General features: G+C 39.4%; 1 protein-coding gene across 2 annotated transcripts in view; it reads left to right on the top strand.

Annotated features, from left to right (window-relative positions):
* The window catches only part of RASAL2 (RAS protein activator like 2), a 401,898-nt gene that overhangs the window by 287,392 nt on the left and 87,740 nt on the right, over positions 1–26,766 (top strand). For both annotated transcript variants that reach the window (XM_062192966.1, XM_062192967.1), the window contains exon 4: positions 13,516–13,622. In XM_062192966.1, coding sequence (XP_062048950.1) covers positions 13,516–13,622 — 107 coding nt within the window. The remainder of the gene's footprint in view (positions 1–13,515; positions 13,623–26,766) is intronic.

Here is a 26,766-nt window from a genome sequence, read left to right as displayed (position 1 = left end):
CCCCATGGGAGACCAGGAGAAGCACCTGGCTCCTGCCTTCGGATCAGCGCGGTACGCCAGCCGCGGTGCGCCGGCCGCACCACGTCGGCCGTGGCGGCCATTGGAGGATGAACCAACAGCAAAGGAAGACCTTTCTCTCTGTTCTCTCTCTCACTGTCCACTCTGCCTGTCAAAAAAAAAAATTTGTGAATTTTTAAACAGAATAATGCGTAGAAAGAAAACACTTCAAAACTTTTAAACATAATTTCCCATGAAGCTTATATATAAAAATCTCAATTATAGCTGAAGATTCAAGTGAATATACAGAAAGGAAAGTTATTATTTTTTTCTTTTTCTTGAAAGCTTTTATTTAATAAATATAAATTTCATAGGTACAGCTTTTTGGAATATAACAGTTCTTCCCCCCATACCTGTCCTCCCACCACCACTCCTGTCCGACCTCCTACTCCCTCTCCCATCTCATTCTTCATTAAGATTCATTTGTAATTATATACAAAATATCAGTTCTGTACCAAGTAAAGAGTTCAACAGTTTGCACGCAGACACACAAAGTATAAAGTACTGTTGGAAGACTCATTTTACCATTAATTCTCATAGTACAACTCATTAAGGACAAAGGTCCTACATGGGGAGCAAGTGCACAGTGACTCCTGTTGTTGATTTAACAATTGACACTCTTATTTATGACGTCAGTGATCACCCGAGACTCTTGTCATGAGCTGCCAAGGCTATGGAAGCCTTATGAGTCCACGAACTCCAACATTATTTAGACAAGGTCATAATCAAAGTGGAAGTTCTCGCCTCCCTTCAGGGAAAGGTACCTCCTTCTTTGATGGCCCCTTCTTTCCACTGGGGTCTCACTCCCAGAGATCTTTCATGTAGGCCATTTTTTGCCACAGTGTCTTGGCTTTCCATGCCTGAAATGCTCTCATGGGCATGCCAGAGTGCAGTTTAGGGAGTTTATCATTCTGAGTGTGGCACACTTCCCATGTTGGATCATTCTCTTCTTTTTAATTCTATCTATTGTTATTAGCAGACACTTGGTCTTATTTATGTGATCCTTTTGACACTTATTCCTATCTTTATGATCAGTTATGCACTTAAAATGATCACTTTAACTAGTGCGATGGCATTAGTACCTGCCAACTTAATGGGTTTTGGGGTACCATGGCAAGTTTTTATCTTTACCTTTAGGTGTAAGTCAGTGGGAACGTGTGCCAAACTGTACATCTCCTCCCTCTCTTATTCCTACTCGTATTTTTTACAGGGATCAATTTTCAGTTGGATTTAAACACTTAAGAGTAATTCTGTATTAAGTAAAGAGTTCAACCAATGGTATTAAGTAGAAAAAGAAAATACTAAAAAGAATAAAATAGTAAGCTGTTACTCAACAGTCAGGACAAAGGTTGATCAGATAATAGAATTTAATTCCATGTATGAATTAATCAGAAATAATTAGAAAATGTATACATTTATTATATATTAAGTTGAACCACATGAAATTGCTAATATATTACCATTTTAACCAGCAAAAAATGACAGTTCTACATGGCTCAATATAACATATCAGAATTATATTAATATGCATCATTAAAGAGAGGATATCCAGGCTAAGTATGCTTAACAGTTTTTTAGTTGCTTAGATAAAATTTACTTGGTAATTGATGTCTTTCATTCTATGTGAATACTCCCTACAGGTGAGCAAGAATGTGCATAGTGGTTTATGGAAACGTTGTGGGAATAATACTTAATACTCAGAATAATTTTAAAATTTGTGTATGGGATGTGACTAGATTAATCTACCACTTTGGACAGCCATCCACATTCCATATCAGAGTGCTAGTTTAAGTCCTGGCTCCTTCACACTTCTGATCCAGCTTCCTGCTAATGCACCTGGGAGGCAGCATGTGATGGCCCAAGTCCTTGAATTCTTGCCAACCACATGGGAGACCTGGATGGAATTCCTGGCTTCTGGTTTTGGTCTGACCTAGCCTTGGCTGTTCTGGGTATTTGGAGATTGAATCGGCAGATGGAAGATCTCTATCTCTCTTTTCCCCTCTGTCACTCAGCCTTTAAAATAAATAAATAATTTTTAAAAAAAACTTTGCTTAGATTGAAAATTTAGACAAGATTTTCATGATTCATATCTTGCAGCCTGAGTTTCTGGTTGCAGAACATTAGTATTAGTCAGGAATATAGTTTATTTCTTGGTTCCCAAAGCTAAAGCACATATAATCAAGTAATATGAATTTAAATAAGTGTATTAATTGGAAATCCAAGAAATGTAAATAATTAGGCCTGGTTTTGTGGGAATAGGTGAATCGAAGTTGATATTGAAGGTCACCTAAGATTTGGAAGATAAATGAAAATCATTGGCAAAGATAGGCTTGGAGAAATGCATGTGGCTAGTTTGAGATCAGAGGTCGATCCTGACTGGGGCAAATTGTAGGCAGGGAGGAGTGACTTCCTCCAACCCCCTCTCCTCAGTGCCTGACTGCCTATCTGATGATCTGTAGGAAGAAAGTAACATTGGGGAGATTAATCTGGTCATGGTGAGCAGGATAGCTTTAAGCAGACAAAGTCAGTGAGATCAGTCAGGAGGTTACTGCCGTAATCTTCATGAGAAGATAAGAAGCCCTGGATGAGCAGGATGATGGTAGTGGAAATAAAGAGCACAGAGTGACGCTGGTAAATTTCTCAGACACTTGGCAGTGTTTGAAGACTAACTGGGCACAAGCCAACCGTTACCTTCACCAGTAGTGCTGCTGAGTGTCAACAGTTTTGCTTTGTACAGTGTCACGTCCATGTTTAGTTTCAGTGCATGACTAAGTTTGCATCTTTCTGTTAGAGGTCTGCATCTTTGTACGTTTTCCTTTTTCAGACTTTCTGTTAATTACCTTTGGAAATAAAACTGAAACTAGTCTTAAAAGACCTGGGCAAAATCAAGGATTAAATCATTTTTTATGTCTACTAAATACTGAATTCATAGTAGGAATAAGTCTAATGTTATATGACCAATTATATGTAAATCGTTCTAGAAAAACTTTAGATGTAAAGGTTTTAGAGCACATCTGTTGAAGAGTTAATTAAAATATAACTCACAAAAATAAAGCTGTGAGATTAAGAAAGTCTTATAAATAACTAGTTTGAAATACTCAAAACAGTCATCTTATACTGAACAGTGCTTTGTCAGTTATAAAGGTTGTCTTTTGCAAAATCCAAAATCTTAATGTTTTCTAATTGGTGTTTATCTCATTGAATTTGTCTGGTTAGTTATCTCCCTACTGGAGACTACTGTAGGAATAGTGAAGGATATGCTATTTTTTGGAGGGTTTTCGTCACTTTTTATTGAAGGAATCATTACTAAATATTCTTTATAGTATTTTTCTTGTTTTGTTCAAAAAACTTCACCATTACACTTTTCATAATTAAATAAGAAACCTGCTCCCCTGTTTATCCCATCGGGTCATCTCATTGTGTTCCTTGGCTAGTATATTCTTTTATTTTTTATTTTATTTATTTATTTATTTTGGACAGGCAGAGTTAGACAGACAGAGAGAGAGAGAGAGAGAGAGAGAGAGAAAGGTCTTCCTTCCGTTGGTTCACCCCCCAAATGGCCACTACGGCCGGTGCGCTGCACTGATTAGAAGCCAGGAGCCAGGTGCTTCCTCCTGGTCTCCCATGTGGGTGCAGGGCCCAAGCACTTGGGCCATCCTCCACTGCCTTCCCAGGCCACAGCAGAGAGCTGACTGGAAGAGGAGCAACCAGGACAGAATCCAGCGCCCCAACCGGGACTAGAACCCGGTGTGCCAGCATCACAGGCAGAGGATTAGCCTAGTAAGCTGCTGTGCCGGCCTTCTTTTTAAAAATACTAACAGGGGGCCAACATTGTGGCACAGTGGATTAAGTGACCACCTGTCACATGGGCATCCCATTTGAGCACCAGTTCAAGTCCTGGCTACTGCACTTCTGATCCAGTTCCTTGATGATGTTCCTGGGAAGGCATCGGAGGATGACCCAAGTGCCTGGGACCTCACGCCTGAGTGGAGACCCAAATGGAGCTCTGGGATCTTGGCTTCAGCCTGGCCTCTCCTTGGCCACTGCAACCATTTGGGGGAGGAACCAGCACATGGAAGATCTCGCTCTCTCCCTCTCCCTCCCTCTCTCTTTCCCTCCCTCCCTCCCTCTCTCTCTCTCCCTCCCTCCCTCCCTCCCTCTCTCCCTTTCTACCCCTCTCTCCCTTTAATTCAGCTTTCCAAACAAATAAATAAATCTTTTTTTTAAAAAAAGATAGAAAATTAACTAACTAACTGATTTTATTTGAAAACAGAGACCTTCCATGTGCTGGTTTTCTCCTGAAATGCCCATACAACCAGGGCTGCAATAGGCTGAAGCCTGGAGCCAGGATCTCAATCTGGGTATCCCATGTGGGGGCAGACACCAACGTCCTTGGCCGTCACGGCTGCCTCCCAAGGTCTACATCAGCAGGAAGCCGGAGCCAGGAGCAGAGCTGAGACTTGAGTCACTGGGTATAGGATGCGGGCATCTTATCTGCTTTGGCTAGTTTCTTGATTTATTTTTAGGAAGAAGCAATAAAATGGGTCTCCATGATTATTTTTCTTGTTTTTTCCCTCCATTGCAGTCCATTATACAAAATACATGAATAACAGGATAGCATAAACGGTGATTGAAAGCATAGGCTCTAAATCCAGGCTGTAGAGGTTCCAACCTTGATTCTGACTTTTATTGGTTACATAAACATGGGCAGAATTATAGAACATTTCCTTACTTTAAAAAAAAATGCAGATTTATTTTGTTCATTTGAAAGGCAGAGTTAGAGAGAGAAAGAGAGAGAGAGAGACAGAGAGAGATCTTCCATCTACTGGTTCACTCCCCAAATGACCTCAACAGTTGTGTCTGGGCCAGGCTGAAGCCAGGAGACAGTAGCTTCCTTTGGGTCTCCCACGTGGGTACAGGGGCCCAAGCACTTGGGCCATCTTCCACTGCTTTCCCAAGCGCATTAGCAGGGAGTTGGATCAGAAGTGGAGCAGCTGGGACTTAAACTGGCACCCCAGTATGGGATGCTGATGTCATAGGCTGTGACTACCCACAAATGCTGGCCCCTTTCCTTACTTCTTTAGTATGTAAAATACGGGTGATAATTCCAACTCCAGAGAATTGTGAAGATTAAAGAGATAACTCACAGAAGACCTTACCATATAATAAGGCATTATAAACAATGCTTTGCTGTTATGGTTATCATTGTTGCTTTTATCATCATTTTTAAGATCATTATTTTATCATCATTAAAATAGAGATACTGTTTTAAGAAGAATAGATAATGTTTTGAGTCTGAAACTTAAGATAAAAACTGAGCTCTCTTCTCAGCCCTTTTAGTTGAGAGTGTTATTTACATAAAAACTGTTCTCTGCTATCTCAGCCAACATTATTCTGTGAAGTTTAACTTGAAGAAAGGGAATACTTGTGACCGGTGTTCAGGTTCCTTGACAAGGGGAAAAATTGTCTTCCTATTGTATTTACAAGAAGAAATATTTTAAAATAATACTAATAATGAATAAATGTGTTGATGCAAGGAAAAGGTGGGAAGACTTAGATGGCTTTACTTTCTGTGAATTCCCCACATGCATATACTCAGCTCCGACTTGTACACACTGGAATGTGTGGACATGCAGACTTGAAAGGACTGCTCGTCTCGGTGAAGTACTGCAGTCTAAGTGATACAAATTGGATGAATTAAAGTGACTCTAGGGATTTGTATTTCAGAGCAGCTGAATGCTGGTGATTGTCAGTGCATCAGCTTTAAAGCAGTCGAAGTGGAATATAGCAGGTGCCCTCCTGAAAATGGTGGATACAGTCTAAAATGCCCAGGTGCTGTGGGGTTAGCAGCTATCCACCGCAGTACGTGATTTTGTCTCTGCTCCAGTCGCTCTGCCTTTGTAATACTATTCTCTGATGCTATCTGTGAGCTCCCATTAACTTTAGCAGCTCTCCAACAAAAGGTATGCAACTTTATTTTCATGAAAGCCTTTTTGCATTCACATTTTGCTATTTTTTTTATTAAAAACCCTCTTTAAAGAGGTATGAACCCATTTCCCACTACTCTGCTGTCTTCCCATTCTGTATCTTAAATGTCTTCTGTGCCTCCCATGAGAGAAGACTCCTCCTAATTTGGAATGCACAACATGGAGAGAAGTTATTTGCTTATCTCATTCATTAATAACTTGAGCCACTGACATGTCTCATCCTATTTGATTTTGCCATCGTTTACACAGTATAAGGGATAATAGATTCTAGTGGAGTGGGTCCATTCAGAGCAGCACCACACGTGCAGAGATGCCAGTGACTTGAATGGGTGCACATTGCTTGCTGTGTGTTCAGTTTTTATCATGCTTTGTTGAAATGTTATTGATTTTTTTAAAAGCCTTTTAAAGTGCACTGAAGAGTTCCTCTTTTGAAAATAACATTAGGTCCTTGTTTTCTAAATACAATATCAAAAATATTAAAGGGGCCTCTGCATAATTATAATTGGCACAGCATTCACATTTATTCATGTTTTAAAAATCTGTGCACACAATTACTAGGAATTGGCTTGGAGTGCTATTAATGTGAAGTGTTTAGACATACATATGCCAAAATGACTGCGTCTTTGAGCATGGAGTGTTTTTCTAGTCTGGTCTAACTTGAGAATTTCACTTTGGTTTTTTGGTTCTTTACATCATTGTCTGCCAAATTAAAGCTATATTAAAATCTTATAAATTTTGTTCACCTTTGCCATTTGATTTCCTAAACTTACTTATATTGTTAAGATTATTTCCTTTTCCATTTTGCCTCTACTTGCATGAAAGAGAGAAATAATTTTTACTACCATACACTGCAGCGAGGATTAAGCACAATAGATGCTTACACCCTGTACCTAGCACATAGCAAACATTCCGTATCAGCTAAAATTATCGTTGAAGTATTTCCCCCAAATAAATTATTCACAAAAGAGCCACTAAAATAGCTCTTACAGTGCATCTTTTTTTCCTTTTTCTTCAAGATTTACTTATTTGAAAGGCAAAGCAACAGAGAGAGAGGGAGAGTCCGAGACAGCGAGATTTTTCCATTTGCTGGTTCACTCCCCAAACGGCTACAATAGCCAGGGCTGAGCCAGGAATTCCATCCCATATGGGTGGCAGGGGCCCAAGTACTTGGGTCATGTTCTGCTGCCTTCCAGGGGCATTATCAGGAAGCTGAACTGGAAACCGAGTGTCCAGGATTTGAATTTGTTCAGTGATATAGGATAGTCACATAGCAAGCAGCAACTTAACCCCCTGCAACACACTGCCAGCCTGCATTCTTTTTTCTTTTCTTTAAAAAAAAGTATTTAAAATCATTTTTCCACCTGTTTTTAAACTGTGGTGACTAATTCTAAAAATGGTGGATATACTAAGTCATATCATTTTTAGCTGTGTTAAATATATGCATATATGCGAAGTCTCCAAAAAGTTTCTGAAAATGAATGTCATCATTTAATTCCATCTTTGCACAGATAGTTTGAAGTCCCTCCTATGACATGATGGTATATGAACTTTAGTTAAATGAGATTGAACAAAAATAGGTATTCTTGATACTTACAGATATTTGGCCATAAAGGCATTATGTTACAGATACCCTTCTCATTTAAGACATCTTCAGAGGCTTTTGCAATCTAACCATCAGTTAATATGATAAACAGCTCTCTTACTCCCTGCCCAGACATATCCAGATTTATTCAGAATCACATTCAATATTCAAAATCCCTAAGGAAAATAATTGAGAAAGGAACTCTCTACAGAGTTTCTACATCTTTTAGTGAAATTTATTTGACCAGATGATTTTATATTTCAGAATAAGAAGCTAATGTCCTTAATTGTGGATCTTTTTAAGGATTTATTTATTTGAAAGGCAAAGTTACGGAGACAGAAGGAGAGGCAGAGAGAGAGAGAGAGAGGGAGAGGGAGAGGGAGAGAGAGAGAGATCTTCCACCCTCTGGGTCACTCTGCCAAATGGCTAGGGGCCCAAGTACTGTGTCACCTTCTACTGCTTTCCCTAGAGCATTAGCAGGAAGCTGGATTGGAAGTGGTACAGCTGGGACTTGAACCAGCACCCATATGGGATGCTGGCATTGCCAACGGCAGCTTAACCCACTGTGCCACAGGTGGATTTGTAATGTGTGCATGACATAGGCACACCTGCTCCAGTTTGTCTCAGACTTCGTCCCCTACTCCCTGTTCCCCGTCCCAGGCACCAGTTCCATTGCCTTCCTGCTGCACTTTACCCAGGAGGTTTGTACTGGCTTCCCTCTGCATGTAGTCGTCTTCCCTGATAAATCTCAAGGCTGACTTGCTCAGCTTCCCGAGTACTGGTTCACACCCCACATTCTCAGTGCAAGTACGCATTTTAGTATACTTCCCCACCTCCCTTACTACTTCTTATTTCCCTCAAAACACTTATCACCTTTTCACATCCAGTATTGAATACTGTTTGCCTTTCTAACTTAAGTTCATGAAGGCAGAGACATTTCTCTAGTTTAATCAAACCTCCTTTATCTGAGCTCACAGTAGACACTATGAGTTAATTAACTATAACTATTCATTAACTATGAGTTAATGAATTCTCACATAATGTACGTATGCATATGCACATGTACACACATGCATATACTCGATATCTTTCACTGGGTAAGAAATGTGATTTCACAAGAAGTCATTGGACTTTAACAGAATTTCAGAAGTGTTTACTAAATTCCTATACCTAAGTGTCTAGTGCTTATAATGGTGTAGGGCTAGGATGGTGGGAGCAGATAGATCCTAAGGAGGAAGATCTGCTGATGGTAGTAAGTGCAGAAGAACTCCACTAGGGGTGGGCCTTGTGGTGCAGTGGTTTAATCAACGTTTGGGATGCCCACATCCCATATCAGATTTCCAGTTTGAGTCCAGGCTGCTCAGCTCCCTGCTAATGGATCCTGGGAGGTAGCAGATGATGGCTCAAATACTTGGGCTCCTGCGATCCACGTGGGAGATGTAGAGTTCCAAGCTCCTGGCTATGGCCTAGCGCAGCTCTGGCTGTTGTGAGCATTTAGGGAGTGAACCAGTGGATGGGAGATCTTTCTCACTGTTTCTCTCTTGCTCTGCTTTGCAAGTAGATGACAATAAATAAACAAACATACAGACTTTTTAAAAGAACTGCAGTAGCACTCTGTCCTCAGATAGCTATTCTCAGGTCTTGAGGGGAAACATAACACGTATGTGGATACTTCAGCAAGTTCATGGGAAATGCATGTTCTGAAAAACCATGCATGCATTTCACACTTTTTGCACCAAAATAACCTTTCAATTCTGTTTTTCTATGAACTTTTTAAAGTACCCGTGTATGTTATTTTTTAAGAAAAATATTAGCAATATATCTGTATACATATAGATATATACACATGCCAAAAGGAACAGTAATTCATGTACAAGTCAAGAAGAGCCATGCTATTGGTGAACTAGAGCACAGTTGCCTTTGAGGAAGAAGCTAAAAGCAGAACTTAATTATTTTATATTTTATGATACTATTATTTATTTTTAAGCACTAATGTCATACCAGGTACGGTTGGGAATGGTAATCTGTGATTTTTTAAAAACTTCTTTCAAAAAAAATACAGAGTCACATTTTTATTGTAAAGCTTTAGCAAAAGTTGTACTTTGGAAATTTATATTTATTAAGTAAAAGTTGAAAAAAAAACTTTAGCAAATTCAGAAATACTAAAAGAAGGAAATAATTGTTTAGATCTCAGCAAACTATTCCCATAGGATTCTTCCAAGTTTATGAATATTTCCCTTTACAAGAAATTTAGTTTTTGTTTTTTGTTTATTTGTTTGTTTTTGTTTTGTTTTGTTTTTTTACATTTGCCTCCTTAAAAGTGAACTAAAGGCCATGAATACACCAGTAGGTTCTGTGGCAGAAGTTGACATCCGTTTGTAACAGGCGCGTCCTCCACCAAAAGTCCCTTTGTTTCTATAGTTATCCAGATGTCAGGTTTTTGCTTTGTTTTGTTTTGTTTTGTTTTTGCCAAAAGAGCCATAGAGGAAAATGTGTATGTTGAGGCAGTGACATTTAAATATTACTGTTCTTTGGATTTAGAGAACCTCTTTCTTCCAGAAAGATAATTTTCCATAATGCATATAATCTTGTGTTCTCTTGCTGGACTGAAAAGCCCAGTTTTTATTAAATGATGAAGTCCAAGAAAGGAAAGGTGAAATGACTTACACAGAATCATAGAACTTCTAAGAAAAGCACCAAATGTTCTCTTTGCTCAATATTTCATCCAATATGGAGCCGTGTTGGAGATTATCTCATAATTATAAATCGTCGCATCATTTCAGCTCATACTAATGACAAAGGAAATGAAGAGATAAATTTAAAACTTAACCAGGCTTTAAATAACTTTTTTTGCCTTTCAATCTGAAGATGAGAAATATTTTTAGAGGATGAGAAAGTGAATGAAGCAGTTCCAGACCTACAGAAACAATATTGTGTGTCTCTTGTCTTGATCTCTTAGGGAACACTTTTAGGAATGACTATAATTAAATATTGTGAATACAAAAGGAACATTAACTTTACAGCAGGTGAAAATAACACAATAGTATGTAGCCCAAGTAAGAGTAAGGGAGACAGCTGTTATATTTGGCCTACTGGAAACAGTATAGATTTTCCTTCCAACTCAGCAGAAATACAGCTTTAAGATCATAATCGCAGCTCTCTTTTCTGTTTGGAGATCTAAAGTTAAAGGGAGCTGGGCCAGTTTAATATCGCTCTGCCTGTAACTGACCCAGCAGTTCATTACCTTCCGCTCCTGCTAAGGCTGCCACTTTGATTCTAAGAGGACATTGATTCTTGGCGTTGGATGTGTGACCTAAAGAACATGGATTATTTCAAAGGCTTCTTCTGCCTCAGCAGATAAATTGCATTATTAGGGGATGTTGAGAAAGCAATACAATGTGAACTACTTCCTCTTTTTTTTCTTTTTCAAGTTGATTTTCATTACCTAATTTCCTTTCTTTTCCCTCTGTAGTGGGAATTGTTCACACTTCGAAAAAATAATTTAATTTCTTCTTTCTGGACCCATTAACATCCTATACTTGTGTTTGATGTTTTTTCATGATACAGAAAGGGAATCTAAAAGAGAAAAATATAATAAATACCATATTTATTGGAGTTTGAAATATGGTTGCTCACTTTAGCCAATATAACTTCAAATAGTTAAAAGCTTGGAATTAAATGTATTTAATGAATTCATATGCCTGAAAACTAAAATTTAGATGTTTGGAAAAAAGTGAGGAAATGAGTTTTAGTATTTTTTCTTAGCCAGAACATTGCAAATTAAGGACACTGTTTACTAGATCATTTTCTCTTAACTAATGAAATTTATGTTTCTCCCAATTTGCTTTCCCCATAAATATTTCAGAGATTAAAATATACTATATTATCATATTCAGTCTCCTGTATTTTCTCATTTGATAGCTGAGGTTTTGGTACTTTCATAGATAATTGCCAGAGGAAAGATGAGATTTTCTTCCGCCTTCACCAGTCCCTCTCCCCGCCTCCCTCTCCCCACCGGCCTCGTGCCCCCTTCTTAGAAGGTGCCTAACTTGATAATCACCTGTGAAGGCATGCTCTTGAGGTCTGCAGGTCTTGCTGATCAGTGTGCTCCAGCAAGCTGATTTGCTTAAATTCACTGCTTTGTGCCATTCTCATGAATCTGAGCTAATTATACTGCCATTTCTCAGAGATATGCGTTAGAAGTCATGTGTGCCTAATTCTGAAAATGGCTTTGTACATTAAGCCTCATTTAACCACTGATGGTTGGAGAGAACTTGAGAGACACAGTTGCTGGTCATAATTTTAAAATGCAGTAATAACATAGAACTCTCTTGTACTGCAGGCATACGAGACGCAATATTGTGAACCTCTCAGTCATTAGAAATGCTATAATTTGGCTCACATCTTACTGGTTGAGATATCACAGAGAAGATAGGGTCTAGTCATGGAAAAGAAAACCAGGGTCCAGCGTGCAGATAGTAACAGGGGAAGCACTTGGCAGTTGGGTTTTCCCAGGAAGGATTGATTTGTGTGCATTACTGGGTCTGTGTAAAATGGTGTCCTTTTGGCACTAGCTGAATATAAATTTCAATAAATGTTTGTCTTGCTGCAGATTAGTGTAATACAGTGAAATTTTCTGTAACTGAGGGGAGACAGTGGCTGGGTGTCTGTTAATAGCCTGAAAGTAACTAATGAGGATGTGCAGTGGGAACAATTGATTGAATAGCTGCAGTCCTGTGTGTTTCTCGCTTGCTCTCCCTGCAAGCTGTAGAGAGGGAGGGGGAAGAGCAAGACACAGGGAGGGAGCGAGAGAAAAAACGCTTTCTCTGAAGTGGAAGTAGCACGGATCCCAGGGGCCAGGAGGCCAGAAATGGAAGTTTAAACTGCATCTGTCTTTTAAAGGGAGACCAGCAAGAATCAAAATGTCAGTCTCCGGAGTCACGGTTTACTCCTTATTTTTTAAGACATGGAAGATAACACAGAACACTTTTTTTAGGATGTATTTTTTTTCTTGTTCATGTTGAGATTATCTCATGTTATCTGAGAAGCTGGATTCCTATGTGTCTGTCAGTTGAAGTGGAGATGGGAAGCAGTTGTGATAAAGGTATAATATGTGTATATCTATCATCTGTGTGTGCGTGTGTATGTGCATATATATAGTGTGTATATATTTATCACTGTGGAAAAAAGATCTTAAAATGTACTCTTAATACAGTGTATAGTAATTAAATCGGAGAGCACAGTATCTGTAAAATCCTAAGATTATTAGGTCAGTTTGAATAGATTCAGGATTCCAGAGTTAGATCTTAGTAAGGTCATATTGCCTGAGCAAGGAGACGCTGGTCTATTTTTATATCTGCATAGGCATATATGTTACTTTATCCTGCCAGCAGCTTACACTCCTCTCATAGCCCTTTTGTTGCAGTCTGGTGAATCATCTCTCTCTCTGCATAGAATTGAACTTTGACCTGACCGTCAAATCATGTGCAACACTAGACTTTATTTTGTCCACAAGAATACTGGAAATTTCATTTGATTCTGTTAATTCCTCCATTGCTAACAAATGGAAGAGTAGGTTCGTACAGTGAGATACAAATCTTTAGTGAACTTAAAGATATTAAACTTAGCTCAGAGGAAATTAGCTTTTAAATGCACACAGGTGAAGACGGAAGCTGTCACACTTAGAGCAGGTTCTGAGCTGTGACCAAGTCTCTAGCATTGTGACACTTCAAGCACCACAGAGAGACAAATTAGTTGGAGGGAGACCGTAAAGTACTTTTAAAGCAAACTGATTCTTTTGGTAAAAAGTGAATAATGTTATAATTTGGTGAACGCTCGCAAATTACCGGTTCCTGTTGATGTTTGAACTTTTTCCTCCTCTTTTTCCAGAGGTGCCGGCAGAAAGGTCCCCCCGCAGACGGAGTATCTCAGGGACCAGCACATCAGAGAAACCCAACTCCATGGACACTGCCAATACCTCCCCCTTCAAAGTACCAGTGAGTGTTTGCTCTCAGTTAACACTGTACTCTTCTGTGGTCCAAACATTTTGCTTCATGAGAGTTTCTTTATAATACTGAGGTTAAAGGACAGTGATCAGCTTGCACAGATTAACTGTGGTGAATATGCACTAGTTTCAGCATTATTAGGCTTTTTAAAGTTTTCGGGAATATTTTTTTACTTGTGAGGTTATTTTCAAAAAATATTCCTCGATACATTAAGTTCAAATTCCTCCAAACTGTAGTGTGTAAATCTTTTCAGATATCTTTTTACCAAGTTGCCAGCTAAAACCTATTACAATTTGTAAAGATGCTCTTAGGACTGTTAGTTTTTTAGTGATGAAAGTGTGAGTTTGTTTAATTCTCCATCTGGATTGTAAGCAGTTTTGTTAGACTTGTAAAGCTGCAGAGCACAGCCACAGAGAATTGGGCAATTGTGAATTCTAATTCTGAGTCCTGGCTTATGCTTTGCTTAAGCCATTTTTTATTTTATTTTTAAGATTTTATTTAGTTTTGTTTTTGAAAGGCAGAGAGAGTGCTCCCCCACCTACCAGTTCACTAACCAAATGCCCATTGTAGTCCCAGCTGGGGCTGAGTCAGGAGCCAGAAACAGTCCAGGTCTCCCTCGTGGATGGCAGGAAACCAAATTATTAGAGCCATCACTGCTAACTCCCGGAGTCTGCATTACCAGGAATCGCCAATCAGGAGCAGAGCCAAGTATCGAACCCAGGCACTCCAGTGTGAGACGTGGGCGTCTTAACTACTAGGCCAAATGTCTACCCTAAGCCATCTTTTAGAGGACCACATAAGAAATATCAGGAAAGATGGACACTGCCTAAACTGACCAGCTGGTACTGAGAGTCGACAATAATACGAAAGAATGATGAAATGGAAGGGTTAGGGGATTAGGGCAGCTGACTACCAGTTGCAGGCCTAGTTTGGTCCTTTTTGGTGTAACTCTGGGCAACTTGGATTTTAAATCATCTCTTTTATTTGTTCATTGGGTGAGAAAAATACTTCCTGATCATATATTATTAAAATGCTTTGTTTTACACTGGAATTGCGTCATGAGGTTGGTCATTCTAGATATAGTGAAAATCAGTATAAAGTAGAAACAGACTTTTCTATTTGTGAGAAAAAAGTTCTCTCTTAATTTAGTCAAGTTAATATGGTGTGTTCTTTCTTTATTACAATGTTTTTATTTTTAAGTTGGGGTGACCTTTTACATGGAACTGATTTTTTTAAGGCATACGAGCTAACCTTCATTTGTGAGTTAACCAAAATGGGTGTTTACTTTGCATTAACCCTAAAGAACAAGATTTCCACTTGTTTTTATCACAGGTCATTATAGAGTTTGTGGCTGTTACTTTGACACCTTCCAAATTTTTAAAAATTTTTCTCACTTTTAAAGACTGTTAGATATATATTCCAGCCAAATTATGACAGGAACTTTAAAATATCAGATCTGCTGACTTTTATTAATTTTTTAATTCAATATACGTTGCTACCTATTTTTAAATTTTTTCATGAATGAAAAAAATATTTTTCTTTCCCATCTTCTTCTTCCTGATGAAGCAAGCATCATTATAATGGAACTAACTAACCATGTACAAATTTTGCTGAAAAAGACTGAGTTAGATTTTGAAATTTTCCCACTATTGTGCTGAAAGCAAATAGTGTGAATTCTTAAAACTTTTTAAAAAGTCAACAACTGAAGAAGAATGTGCATCTGAAAAATGCTAACACTGAAGTGGGTCCTATATTGAGTCTAAAGTTCCTGACCAGCCTTTTACATTCAAATTAAGAACTATAATTTTCATTTATATTTGAACAGTAAGTTGACAGTCTATCTTAGTCATCCCCCTGGTCATTACTGATGAAAGTCTCAGTGCATTGGTGGGCGTATGTGAGAGCCAGCGCTGCTGACAGACTCACAAGTCCTCAGTGACCTCATGAATTCAGGAGTTGGGAGGGAAGGAGAGGGCCTCTCACTAGCAAACTGCAGTCACAACGCCCATGTGCTCACAGAGCCACGTGCTTAGCTCTCTGGAAGCATTAGCCATTCATAGGCTCTCATCTAGACAGTTTTCTGAAAAAATAAGCATCAGAGCTCACTGTTGGCATCATCATCAACAAAAAAATGACTGGGGGAAGGCAGAGAAAAGGTAAAAGGTAGGGTTAAAGGCAAACAGTCTTCTATTTATTAATAGCCTATAGGGTACCATTGCATTCCAGGGTAATGTGTAGTACAGAAATGGACATTAATACTAATGATCCTGAATCATCAACAAGTGAGATTGCATTTGTTGTACTAAATTTTTAAAGTGAAAGTATAGCATTACATGATGTATATCCACTGAGAATATTTAAAATCTTGAAGCTATATAATGCAAAATGTTATTCAGAAAAGTCTGGTTTGTGAAGATACCTTATTCCTGATTATACCAAGTAAAGAATTTATATTCTTTTAAGAGACATTAAAATATGCTGGTAAATGAAGCTCTGCAGTATTTAGTTATCTGTAGAAGTACATTGTACCTTTAAAATTTCCATATAATACCAATAGCTAATATGACTTACATCATTTAAATATGTTGTTGGTTAGATAGATGTGTGGCTAGTTTTCAGATCAACCCAAAATATTTATAATTAATAACACAGTATACTCTTTGAATATGGGAAAATAATACAAAGCCAAATTTTGAGATATTTAAATTTGTTATTTATACATTATCTCAAAGATGATCTCCATGTTTGCTTTATGAAGAGGCAGAAGTGGCATTTCAGCACATGGACTAGTGGTTCTAGGATTCAGGTGTTTGTACTGTGGTAAACAGTACATGAACCAGACTCCCAAAATAACATAGTTAGCGGACTGCCAAAAACAGCCTTATTCCTCCCAGGCCATTCCAGACTTACTAAAAGCACATGAGACAGATTTGAACAAGTCCTGATGGGGATTATTTACAGTGACACACTTACTGAAGGCTTCATTTGGGCAAAGTATTGGTGATTCACCACTTATTGATATCTTCTTGGCACATTGTGCTTGTGACTGGGGACACAGAAATGAGCACAGCAAAATTTTCCACTCCCTGGGAGCCTGCAGTCCAGTAGCAGAACCTGGAAAAGGATCAGGTTCATCAAGTGGCAGGTAAGCCTGGCCACATAAGTTGTTACCAACACAGTGTATAAGCTAAGGCTTTTCCAAGGAACAGTACTGGAGCCGAGTTTCAAAGGCAGAAAGGAGAGAGTTGACAGGGGAAGAAGAGTGCTCCAGGCTGAGGAATGTTGGCGTTTTGGAAAGGCACACATCCCGAGAGGACTGATGCTCTTACGGAAAATAGAAAGGACTTAGTAAGTGAGACAGGACTTGGAGAGTGTGTGGGAGACAATGGCAGGCAGAGCACTGGAAAGGTAGACGGGCAAGATTGTGAGTGGGTTGGTTTGTTGGGCTCAACTAAATTGTACCAACTGCAAAAGTATCAGAGATACGCTTATTGTAATTTGTATTTGGCTCACAAGCTAAGCCAAGTTGCATAAATACTGTGGAGTATTGGTAAATTAGTATACTGTTCCTAAGTGACTCTGCCTTCCTCTTTCTGTCACTCTCTGAACACAGAGTGATTTGTGAGAGGCCAGCCTAACCCCTTCCCCTGGCCCTTCAGCTGACACTCCCGGTAGCTCTAGAGTGGCCCTACGCCTTAGGGAGATCTGGGAGGAACCAGTGGATAAGGGTTTATCCTGTTGGGGGACGCCAGATACAGCAGAAAGAATATGCGCCGTAGCAGGAGCTGAGGCAGGGAAGCCTAAAAACCTTTGTACATCTCCCTCATTCACAGAAATTTATACTTTTAAAAACAGAAACAGGTAATTAGTATAGCAGGCTATTCATGTGTAGAAACATATGAAATGAGAGAAAAAGAAGGAATTTCAGTGGCTACCAAACCTATAAGTTAAGGCAAAGTCTCATTTTTTACTTTTATCTACTCAAACGGAAAAGCAGTAACCTACAGGAGTTTATTTTTAATTTTTTTTTTTGTTTTAAAGATTTATTTATTTGAAAGGCAGAGTTACGGGCAGAGAGAGAGAAAAGAGGAGAGGAGAGGAGAGAGAAGAGAAAAGAGAGAAGAGAAAAGAGAGAAGAGAAAAGAGAGATCTTCCATCCACTGGTTCACTCCCCAAATGGCCACAATGGCCGGAGCTGGGCCTATCCAAAGCCAGGAGCCAGAAGCTTTTTTCAGGTCTCCCACATAGATCCAGGGGCTCAAGGACTTGGGCCATCTTCTGCTTCTTTCCCAGGCCACAGCAGAAAGCTGGATCGGAAGTGGAGCAGCTGGGACTCAAACTGATGACCATATGGGATGCCGGCACTGCAGGCAGTGGCTTTACCTGCTACGCCATAGTGCTGACCCATATATTTTTTATGTTCTTCCTGTACTCTCATTCCATATTTCTTCCCATATACTTTAATCCCAGGTGCAATGATTTGCTTGTAGGTCTCTGTCCATCCTTAGACAATGAGTATCTGTTCTAATTATTTTTATCTAATTAATTATCCTTGTAGCCACCCCAGTGTTTAATTCAGTACCTCACACATAAAAATCATTCAACAAATAATTGGTTTAATCAATAAAATATACATAAATTATTGAAGGACCAGCATAGAATAAGATTATCTTACATTTATACTCTTGGTGTTACTGATAATGTCTCTAGTCAAAAGCCATAGTAAGTATTTAATAATGTTTAATAAGCATTTAATAAAAGATCATCTGGAAAGAGTATGCCAGTGTAGAGTGGTTAGATTTCTTTCTCAATCAAAGATATTTTAGTTAATATTTGGAATTCAGAGCTATGGTATTATATGTATACAATGGATCCTCATGAAATTTGTAGAAAGAATTGAAAGATAAGTTCATTTGGTGAGAAAAATTTTGAAACTCATGCAGTTTTTTTCTCAAAATATGACTTTTCTACAAACTTTTGAAGACCTCTGTCATAAAAAGGCGCACTATGTCTACTTATATTGGATATTAAACCTAGATTGAATTTTTTACTTAATGATTTGTTCCTAGGGATATTTCTTTGAGTTTTTTAGATGTTATGTATGTATAAGCTCATAATGTTTTTGCAGATTAGAGTCTTGACTGTTAGGTTCTGCAAAGAGCAATTTGTCATTTGAATAGTTTATGCCTGTTTTTGAGATCATGTATTTTGTTTTTCTTATGTTGCTATACTTTTTGCCTTTGTATATTTGCCTTTTCCTTGGTAAAACCACATTTAAATTATTACAGTGTGATGAGGAACACTTGAGCAAATTAATGAAAGTTATCAAGGTACTTAAATTTAATTCAGAAATGGAAAGTGTCGTTGTGTGTGGTTGTTTCACATTGGCTGAGTTTGGGGGACAAGCTCTTTCTTTCTGCTCTATTTATAAAGTGACTATTGATATTTATGATTTCTGTGTGTCTTCCACTTTTTATGATGCCGTCAATTTGGCTTTAGCCCAGGAGAGAGCTGCTTGTGTTCCGGGCCAGGTGCTCGGCTTAGTGTTCTCATTTCCATAATACAATGGTTTGATTTGGCCTTCTGTGTGAGGATAACACAATGCAGTTGCAGCTGCTTCATTTGTATTAGCTTTGAGCTTGGCTCCAAAAGAATCCAGTTACTAAAAAATACGCCAAGACAACCAGAAAGCACAGTTGCATTAAGGCAGTGGCTGAGTATTCCTATGTAACCTCCCTTGTGCGTTTGTCACCTGTGGCACCTGGGCATTCCCAGTCAAATACACAGGGACCTCAGGCCAGCCTAAGAAAGTCAGTCTTGGAGGTGACATAATGAAACTGAATGTAGAGCATCCAAGCTACAAGACTATTTCAGTGTTTTTATCCTTATTGCTGTCGTAATCCAGGAAGACACTTAAAGTTATTCCCCAATGTTAAAAGATTCCGTATCCATTTTTCTTCCTTCTCTTCCCTGACTGTATGTGTAGCATTAAAATCCATAATAGGATCGCCCTGCAGTGATACCTTTTTTAAGAGTGTATCTATATTCATAGTGTGAGAATATATAATATTATATCTATCAAATATTATATCTATCAAAATGTTCTTACTAGAGGTAAAAATAATATAATGAACATGGAGATGTCAGGAAAGAAAAATTATGATCTGAAGATATTAACTATACCTTTAAATCATTTTGTAATCAGAACAAGTATAATTTTAAAATCTTTTAATAATATCCTATAAAGTATAAAATTTAAAACTAAGATGCTTGGTGCAGAGAAAAAAAAGAAATAAGGTTACATATAACCCCTTAAGGGGACAGAGTAAGGATTGATAAATATCTGGAGGAGTGGAGAGCAGGCTTGGCAGGAAATATTGTCAAGACTTTGAACTTGGAAGAATCAAAGCATGATGGCAACCCTCTTCGATCTGTGGTGATTCTTTAGAAATAGGCTTACAGCAGCACTGACCGCTCAGGATTTGCTCTTTCCTACCCAACAGAAGATGGCAGTTTGAGAGGGTGGGACATACTCACCTATAGCTCATTCTCACAGATATTGTACGACAAGCCGGTCTCCCATCAGAGTCAAGATATTTCTCCTGGACTATCATGGTGGAGGACAGGCATCACAGCTTAGGCATCACAGCTTTGACATCACAGTGCGAGATAAATGTTAGCCCAATTAAAGGAGCATGTACATAATTAGCTACTAAGGATAACTGATAACAGATGCTTTTGTTTTTCACAGAAGTTCAGAAACTAGAGATAAAGATTTACCGACGTTTTTTCTCTTGCTAGGCTTAGCTGTGCAAAAACACAGTTTTGCCCTTCTCAGCTTCTCATTGGGGGGCCTTCCTGCTGTTAGGCCCTTTCATTCTAGAACCAAGACTGGTACCATTCCACTGGATTTTCAAATGCCTAGTTTTAGATTAAACATCTCATTTCATTTTAAAGATTATTCGATAAAACTTTTTGAGAATTGAATAGACGTTTCTCCAAAGAAGATATACAAATAGATGGCAACATGCACATGAGAAATGCTGAACATCCTTACTCGTTAGTAAACTGGAAATCAAAACCACAGATCTTCCACTTGATAGTCTCTAGGATGATTATAATGAAAATTGGGTATAGGGGCTGGCATTGTGGTACAGCGAGTGCGGCTACCACCTGCCTCACAGGCATCCCATATCCCATGTGAGTGCTGGTTCCTGTCTCTGCTGCTTCACTTCCTATCCAGCCCGCTGCTAATGTGCCTGGGAAAGCAGTGCACATGGCACAAGCTTGGTCCCCTGCCGCCCATGTGGGAGACCAAGTGGAGTTCTGGACGCCTGGCTTTGGCCTGGCCCAGCCCTGGCCATTGTAGCCACTTGGTCAGTGAACCAGTGGATGGAAAAATATCTCTCTCTCTCTCCCTCTCTCTCCATAACTCTGCCTTTCAAATAAGTACATGAATCTTTTCTAAAAATGGGGATAATAAAAAGTGTAGGTGAGGATGTAGAGAAAGTAGAACTCTCATCCCTTGCTGGTAGGTGTATAAAATGGTATAGTCGTTTTGATAAACAGTTTGACAGTTCTTCACAGGGTTAAACATAGTTTAACTTAGCAATTTTACTTACAGATCTATACACAAGGAAATTGAAAACTTTTTTAAAATACTTATTATTTATTATTTATTTATTTATTTATTTGAGGGGCAAGAGCTACAGAGAGGGAGGTCTTCTACCTGCTAGTTCACTTCCCAAATAGCCACCCCGGCTGATCTGAAGCCAGGAGCTTCTTCCAGGTTTCTCACACAGGTGCAGGGCCCAAGCCCAAGCATTTGGGCCATCTTCTTCTGTCTTCCCAGGCCATTAGAGAGCTGAATCTGAAGAGGAGCAGCCAGGACTCAAGCCAGCACCCATATGGGAGGCCAGCATCACAGGCAGAGGCTTAACACCACAGAGCCAGCCCTGGGAATTGAAAACTTATGCCCACACAAAATATATTCAGAATAAGCAAAAAGACACAGCCCAAATGTCCACCAACTGATGATTAGATAAACAAAATGTAGTCTAGCCATACCAGGACATATTATTCTGCCAAAACAAGGAGTCTAGTACTGAGACAGGCTACAACATGGGTGAACTTGGAATACATTGTGCTGAGTGAAGGAAGTCCCATCTACTATGATTCCCTTCTTATGAAATGTCCAGAAAAGGCAAATCCATAGAGACATGCCATGAGCTGGGGGCTGGAGGAGAGTGGGAAGAGTGGGAAGTGACTCTTCATGAGTGTGGAGTTCCTTTTTAGGATAATGAAAATGTTCCAGAATTAGACTGTGGTGATGCTTGCACAACTTTTTGAATATACTGAATTCAGTGGTTTGCGAATTATATCTCAATAAAGCTGGTTTTTGTGTTTTGTTTTTTTTTTAAGTAGTAGGGCCAGCATTGTGGTGTAGCAGGTAGCCACCACCTGCAGTGCCAGCATCCTATATGGGCATGGGTTCAGGTTCTCAATGCTCCACTTCCGATCCAGCTCCCTGCTAGTGCATCCCTGGGAGGACAACAGAAGACAGCCCAAGCATCTGGGCCCTTGCCTCCACGTAGGAGACCTGGATGAAGCTCCTGGTTACTAGTTTTGGCTGGCCCAGCCCTGGCCCTTGCATCCTTCTGGAGAGTGAACCAATGGATGGAAGATCTCTCTCTCTCTGTAATTCAATCCTTCAAATAAGTAAATAAATATTTTAAAAGAAAAAACATGTAAAAATTAGAACACAGGTTGCAAAGACTTAGGATAGGGGCCAGTGCATTGGTGGACCAGATAAAGTTGCCACCTGCAGCACCATCCCATATGGGTGCTGGTTCAAGTCCTGGCTGCTTCATGTCTGATCCAGCTCCCTGCTAATGTACCAAGGAAAAGCAGCTGACGATGGCCCAAGTGTTTGGACCCCTGCACCTACATGAGAGACCTGAAATAAGCTCCTGGTTCCTGGCCTCTGCTTGGCTGAGTCCTGGCTGTTACAGCCATCTGCAGAGGGAACCAGCAGATAGAAGATCTCTCTCTCTATCTCTCCTTGTCTCTTTCTGTAACTCTGCCTTTTAAATACATAAATAAACCTTTAGGAAAAAAAGCAAAGACCTAGGACAAAAGGAACATAAAATCTTTTTAATATTGATTATGGATGAAAAAATTTTGTATATATTAGGTTAAAAAATGTATTTTAGGGGACAGTTAGGGAACTAAGATACATTATATTATTATTATATTACCTTTTTAGGTAATTATTTATTATCAATACTTTACTTATTTGCATTTTTATGCAAACTACCATAATTTTGCCTGCTATACGGAAGACAGTACTGAATACTTCTACTCAATAATATAAAAGTAAGTAGGAAGCATAGCATTTACTCGATTTTACTTTTTCAGTTAATTAATTTGAAAGGCAGAGAGAAAGAAAAGAGAGATCTTCCATCCCCTTATTCACTCCCCAAATGCCTGCCACTGTCATGGCTGGGCCAGGCCAAACCCAGGAGCCAGTAACTTCATCCAGGTCTCCCAAATGATGGGAGGGGCCCAAGTACTAGGGCATCATCTGCTGCTTCCCAGGTGCATTTGGAGGGAGCTGGAGCAGTGTAGAGTAACACTTGGTCCCAGGCACGCTGATATGGGATGGATGTCCCATTGTGCCATGACACCTGCCCCAACATTTACTTTGAAAAGAAAATTTGAATTATAGTGTTTTCATATATGTGGCATGGTTTTTAAATTTTGTAAGTTATCAACAAAGTATATTATTATTCCTATCTTACATGGTACATTTTATAACTTCTTCCATAAGTCTGTGTCTGTTAAATTACTTGTGGTCTGCCTCTACATTCTTATCAAATGTTTAATGGGCCCATGATACTCAGGCCTCATTTACTTATTTATTTGAAAGGCAGACAGAGATGGAGAAAGAAAGAGAGAGAGAAACAAAATGTCTCCCATCTACTGGTACCCTTCCCCAAATGCCTGCAACAGCTGAGGCTGGGCCAGGCTGAAGCCAGGAGCCCAGAACTCAATCCATGTCTCCCATATAGATGATAGGAACCCACCTACGTGTACCATTACCTGCTTTCCTCCAGGTGCACATTAGCAGGAAGCTGGGTGGAATCAGAAGCAGAGCCTGGACTTTAGCCACACCCTCCAATATGGGGTGTGGGTCTTCCAAGCAGTATCTTAATTGCTGTAACAAATGTCCACCCAGAAAAGACTTTTCAGGACTTTTGTGTAGCAGTGAAATTAATTTTTCATGAATCAAGAAATAGAAAGGGATACTGTTTGGGCAAACGTTATTCCCAATAGTCCTCTGGGTTCTAATGTCCGGTAGTAATTTAAACCCAACATTCCCCAAACTGTATTCACTCCTGTTTTTCCCTAAAAATTTCCTCATTAATATCTAGCTTTCTTGTACTGCAAATGTCTTCCCATTCCTACCCCTAGAAACCTAAGCATTATAATATATTCTTCCTTTCTGTCAAATTCAGTCACCAGAGGTTCTTGTCTGCCTGTCCAGATTCCGCCATCCCCACTCTTCCAGCCCACTGCCGTTTGCTCACTTCAGTCATCGGTTTTGTTCCTTCACTGACCCAGTCCCAAGGCCTCCTTGATGAGCAGATAATCTATTAGCTTCCTCAGATCAGGGAGAACATTTGATATCTGTCTTTTGGGGACTAGCTTATTTCACTAAGTATAATGGTTTCCAGTTGCAGCCATCTTGTTACAAAGGACAGGATTTCATTTTTTTTTTATAACTGCGTAGTATTCCATTGTGTATATATTCCATAATTTCTTTATCCAGTCATCAGTTGATGGACATCTGGGTTGATTCCATCTTAGCTATTGTGACTTGTGCTGCAGTGAACATGGGGGTACAGATAACTCTTTCATATACTGATTTCTTTTGGTTTGGGTAAATTACCATGGAGTGGAATGGCTGAATCATATAGTAGGTCTACATTCAGATTTCTGAGGTATCTCCATACTGGCTTCCACAGTGGTTGCACCAGTTTACAATCCCACCAACAGTGGACCAGGATATCTTTTACCCACATCCTTGTCAGCATTTGTCATTTGTTGATTTCTGTATGACAGCCATTCTAACTGGAGTGAGGAGAAACTTCATTGTGGTTTTCATTTGCATTTCCCTCATGGCTAGTGATCCTGAGCATTTTCTCAAGTGTCTATTGGCCATTTGAATTTCCTGTCTTGAAAAATGCCTGTTCAAGTCATTTTCCCATTTCTTAACTGGGTTGTTTGTTTTGCTATTGAATTTCTTGAGCTCTTTATTTATTTTTAAGATTTATTTATTAATTTGAAAGGTAAAAAGTTACAGAGAAGCAGAGAGAGAGAAGCCGAGAGCCATGAGCTTCCTCCAGGTCTCCCACACAAGTGCACAGGGCCCCAAGGACTTGAGCCCTCTTCCACTGCTTTCCAAGATCACTGCAGAGAGCTGGATCAGAAGCAGAGCAAGCAGGATTCAAACCAGCACCCACATGGGATGCCAGCACTACAGGCATCAGCTTTACTCGCTAAGCCACAGTGCCAGCCCCTTGACCTCTATCGATTCCAGATGTTAACCCTTTATCAGTTGCGTAGTTTGCAAATATTTTCTCCCATTCTGTCCTTTGCCTCTTTACTTTGCTGAGTGTTTCTGTTTCAGTACAGAAGCTTCTCAGCTTGATGTAATCCCATTTGTCAATCTTGGCTTTGATTGTCTGTGCTTCTGGGATATTTTCCAATAAATCTTTGCCTATCCCAATGTCTTGCAGAGTTTCCAAAAGTTCTCTAATGATTTGATGGTATCAGGTCATAGATTTAGGTCTTTGATCCATTTTGAGGGATTTTTGTTTAAGGTGTAAGGTAGGGGTCTAGTTTCACACTTCCACGCTTGGAGATCCAGTTTCCCCAGCACCATTCTATAAAAAACTCTTAACTCACCTTTGCCCTCTAGTTCCTCCTCACCGACTTTAGCCTAAATATTCTTGGCACAGTGGTCTATTTAAAATCTAAACCTGATCATCACTTGATTCTCTTTTGCTTAAAAGTCTTTTAATAGTTCTGTGGTATTCTATGGCCATGAACATGAGCAAATTTTATTATACATGCTATTTGGCTTGCATGGTGAATTCTTCCTCTCCTCCTTCCCCTCATTTGAGTGTCTTCAGAGCGAGTATTTTCTTCAAAAGACATCAATCACCTGCTGAAAACTCAGAGTCCAACTCCTGTTGCAGGATGATAAAAACCAAAGTTAGGTCAGCACCGAGAGCTTTTCATTGTCTGGTTTTTGACTGCCTGTGTGTGTTCATTTCCCAGTGTGGAGTATCCCTATCCCCACCCCTACCTTTCCACATCCCATATTCCATCTTTACCGAACCTAGGAGTTTCCCAGACTAAGTTTCTCAGGTCTGTACACGTATATATCCAGGAAGTTTACCTCACCTCCTTCCTAAAAGCATTCTCAGCTCCGAGGTTTTCTCACCTCTTCTGTGCAGCATTGGCCCTGACCGTCTCTGTGCTTCCATAGGAGTCTGCCATTATCCACTATAACAGGCATACAGTCGTACTGTAGTGATACTGTCTCTATAGCTGCCTTCCCTGTTCTGTGATAATTAGTGGTATCCAAACAGGTGGTGTACACGGGTGCTTCAAAGAGTTCAAGGAACTGAAATTAAAATATGAGTTTATATTGGTGCAGAAATTTTTGAAATTCATGCATAGTTTTTTCATAATACCTATTTTTCATGAAATCTTTGAAGACCCCTCATATGCATGGATTTCAAACAATTTGTAATTTATTCTTACTGTACCAAATGAATAAAATTTGGTTGAATTTGCAGTCCCAAGATGTTTACTTATAAAATATAAGAATGCTCTGATGTACAACTCTGGAACATTCAATAATAAATTTTATAAAGATTATTTGTACTTATTTTAAAGGCAGAGTGAGAGAGGGGAGAGACAAAGAGAGAGATTGACTGATTGATCAATCACCCATCCATTGGGTCACTCTGCAGAGGCCTGCAACAGCCCAGATACACCAGGCCAAAGCCAGGAGCTTGGAGCTGAATGCAGGTCTACCATGTGGGTGGCAGGGACCAGAGTA

This window comes from Lepus europaeus, chromosome 5, assembly GCF_033115175.1.
Source record: "Lepus europaeus isolate LE1 chromosome 5, mLepTim1.pri, whole genome shotgun sequence".
In the NCBI taxonomy this organism is placed as follows: domain Eukaryota; kingdom Metazoa; phylum Chordata; class Mammalia; order Lagomorpha; family Leporidae; genus Lepus; species Lepus europaeus.
Note: the sequence above shows the minus strand (reverse complement) of the source record. Positions and strands in the feature narration are given on the sequence as shown.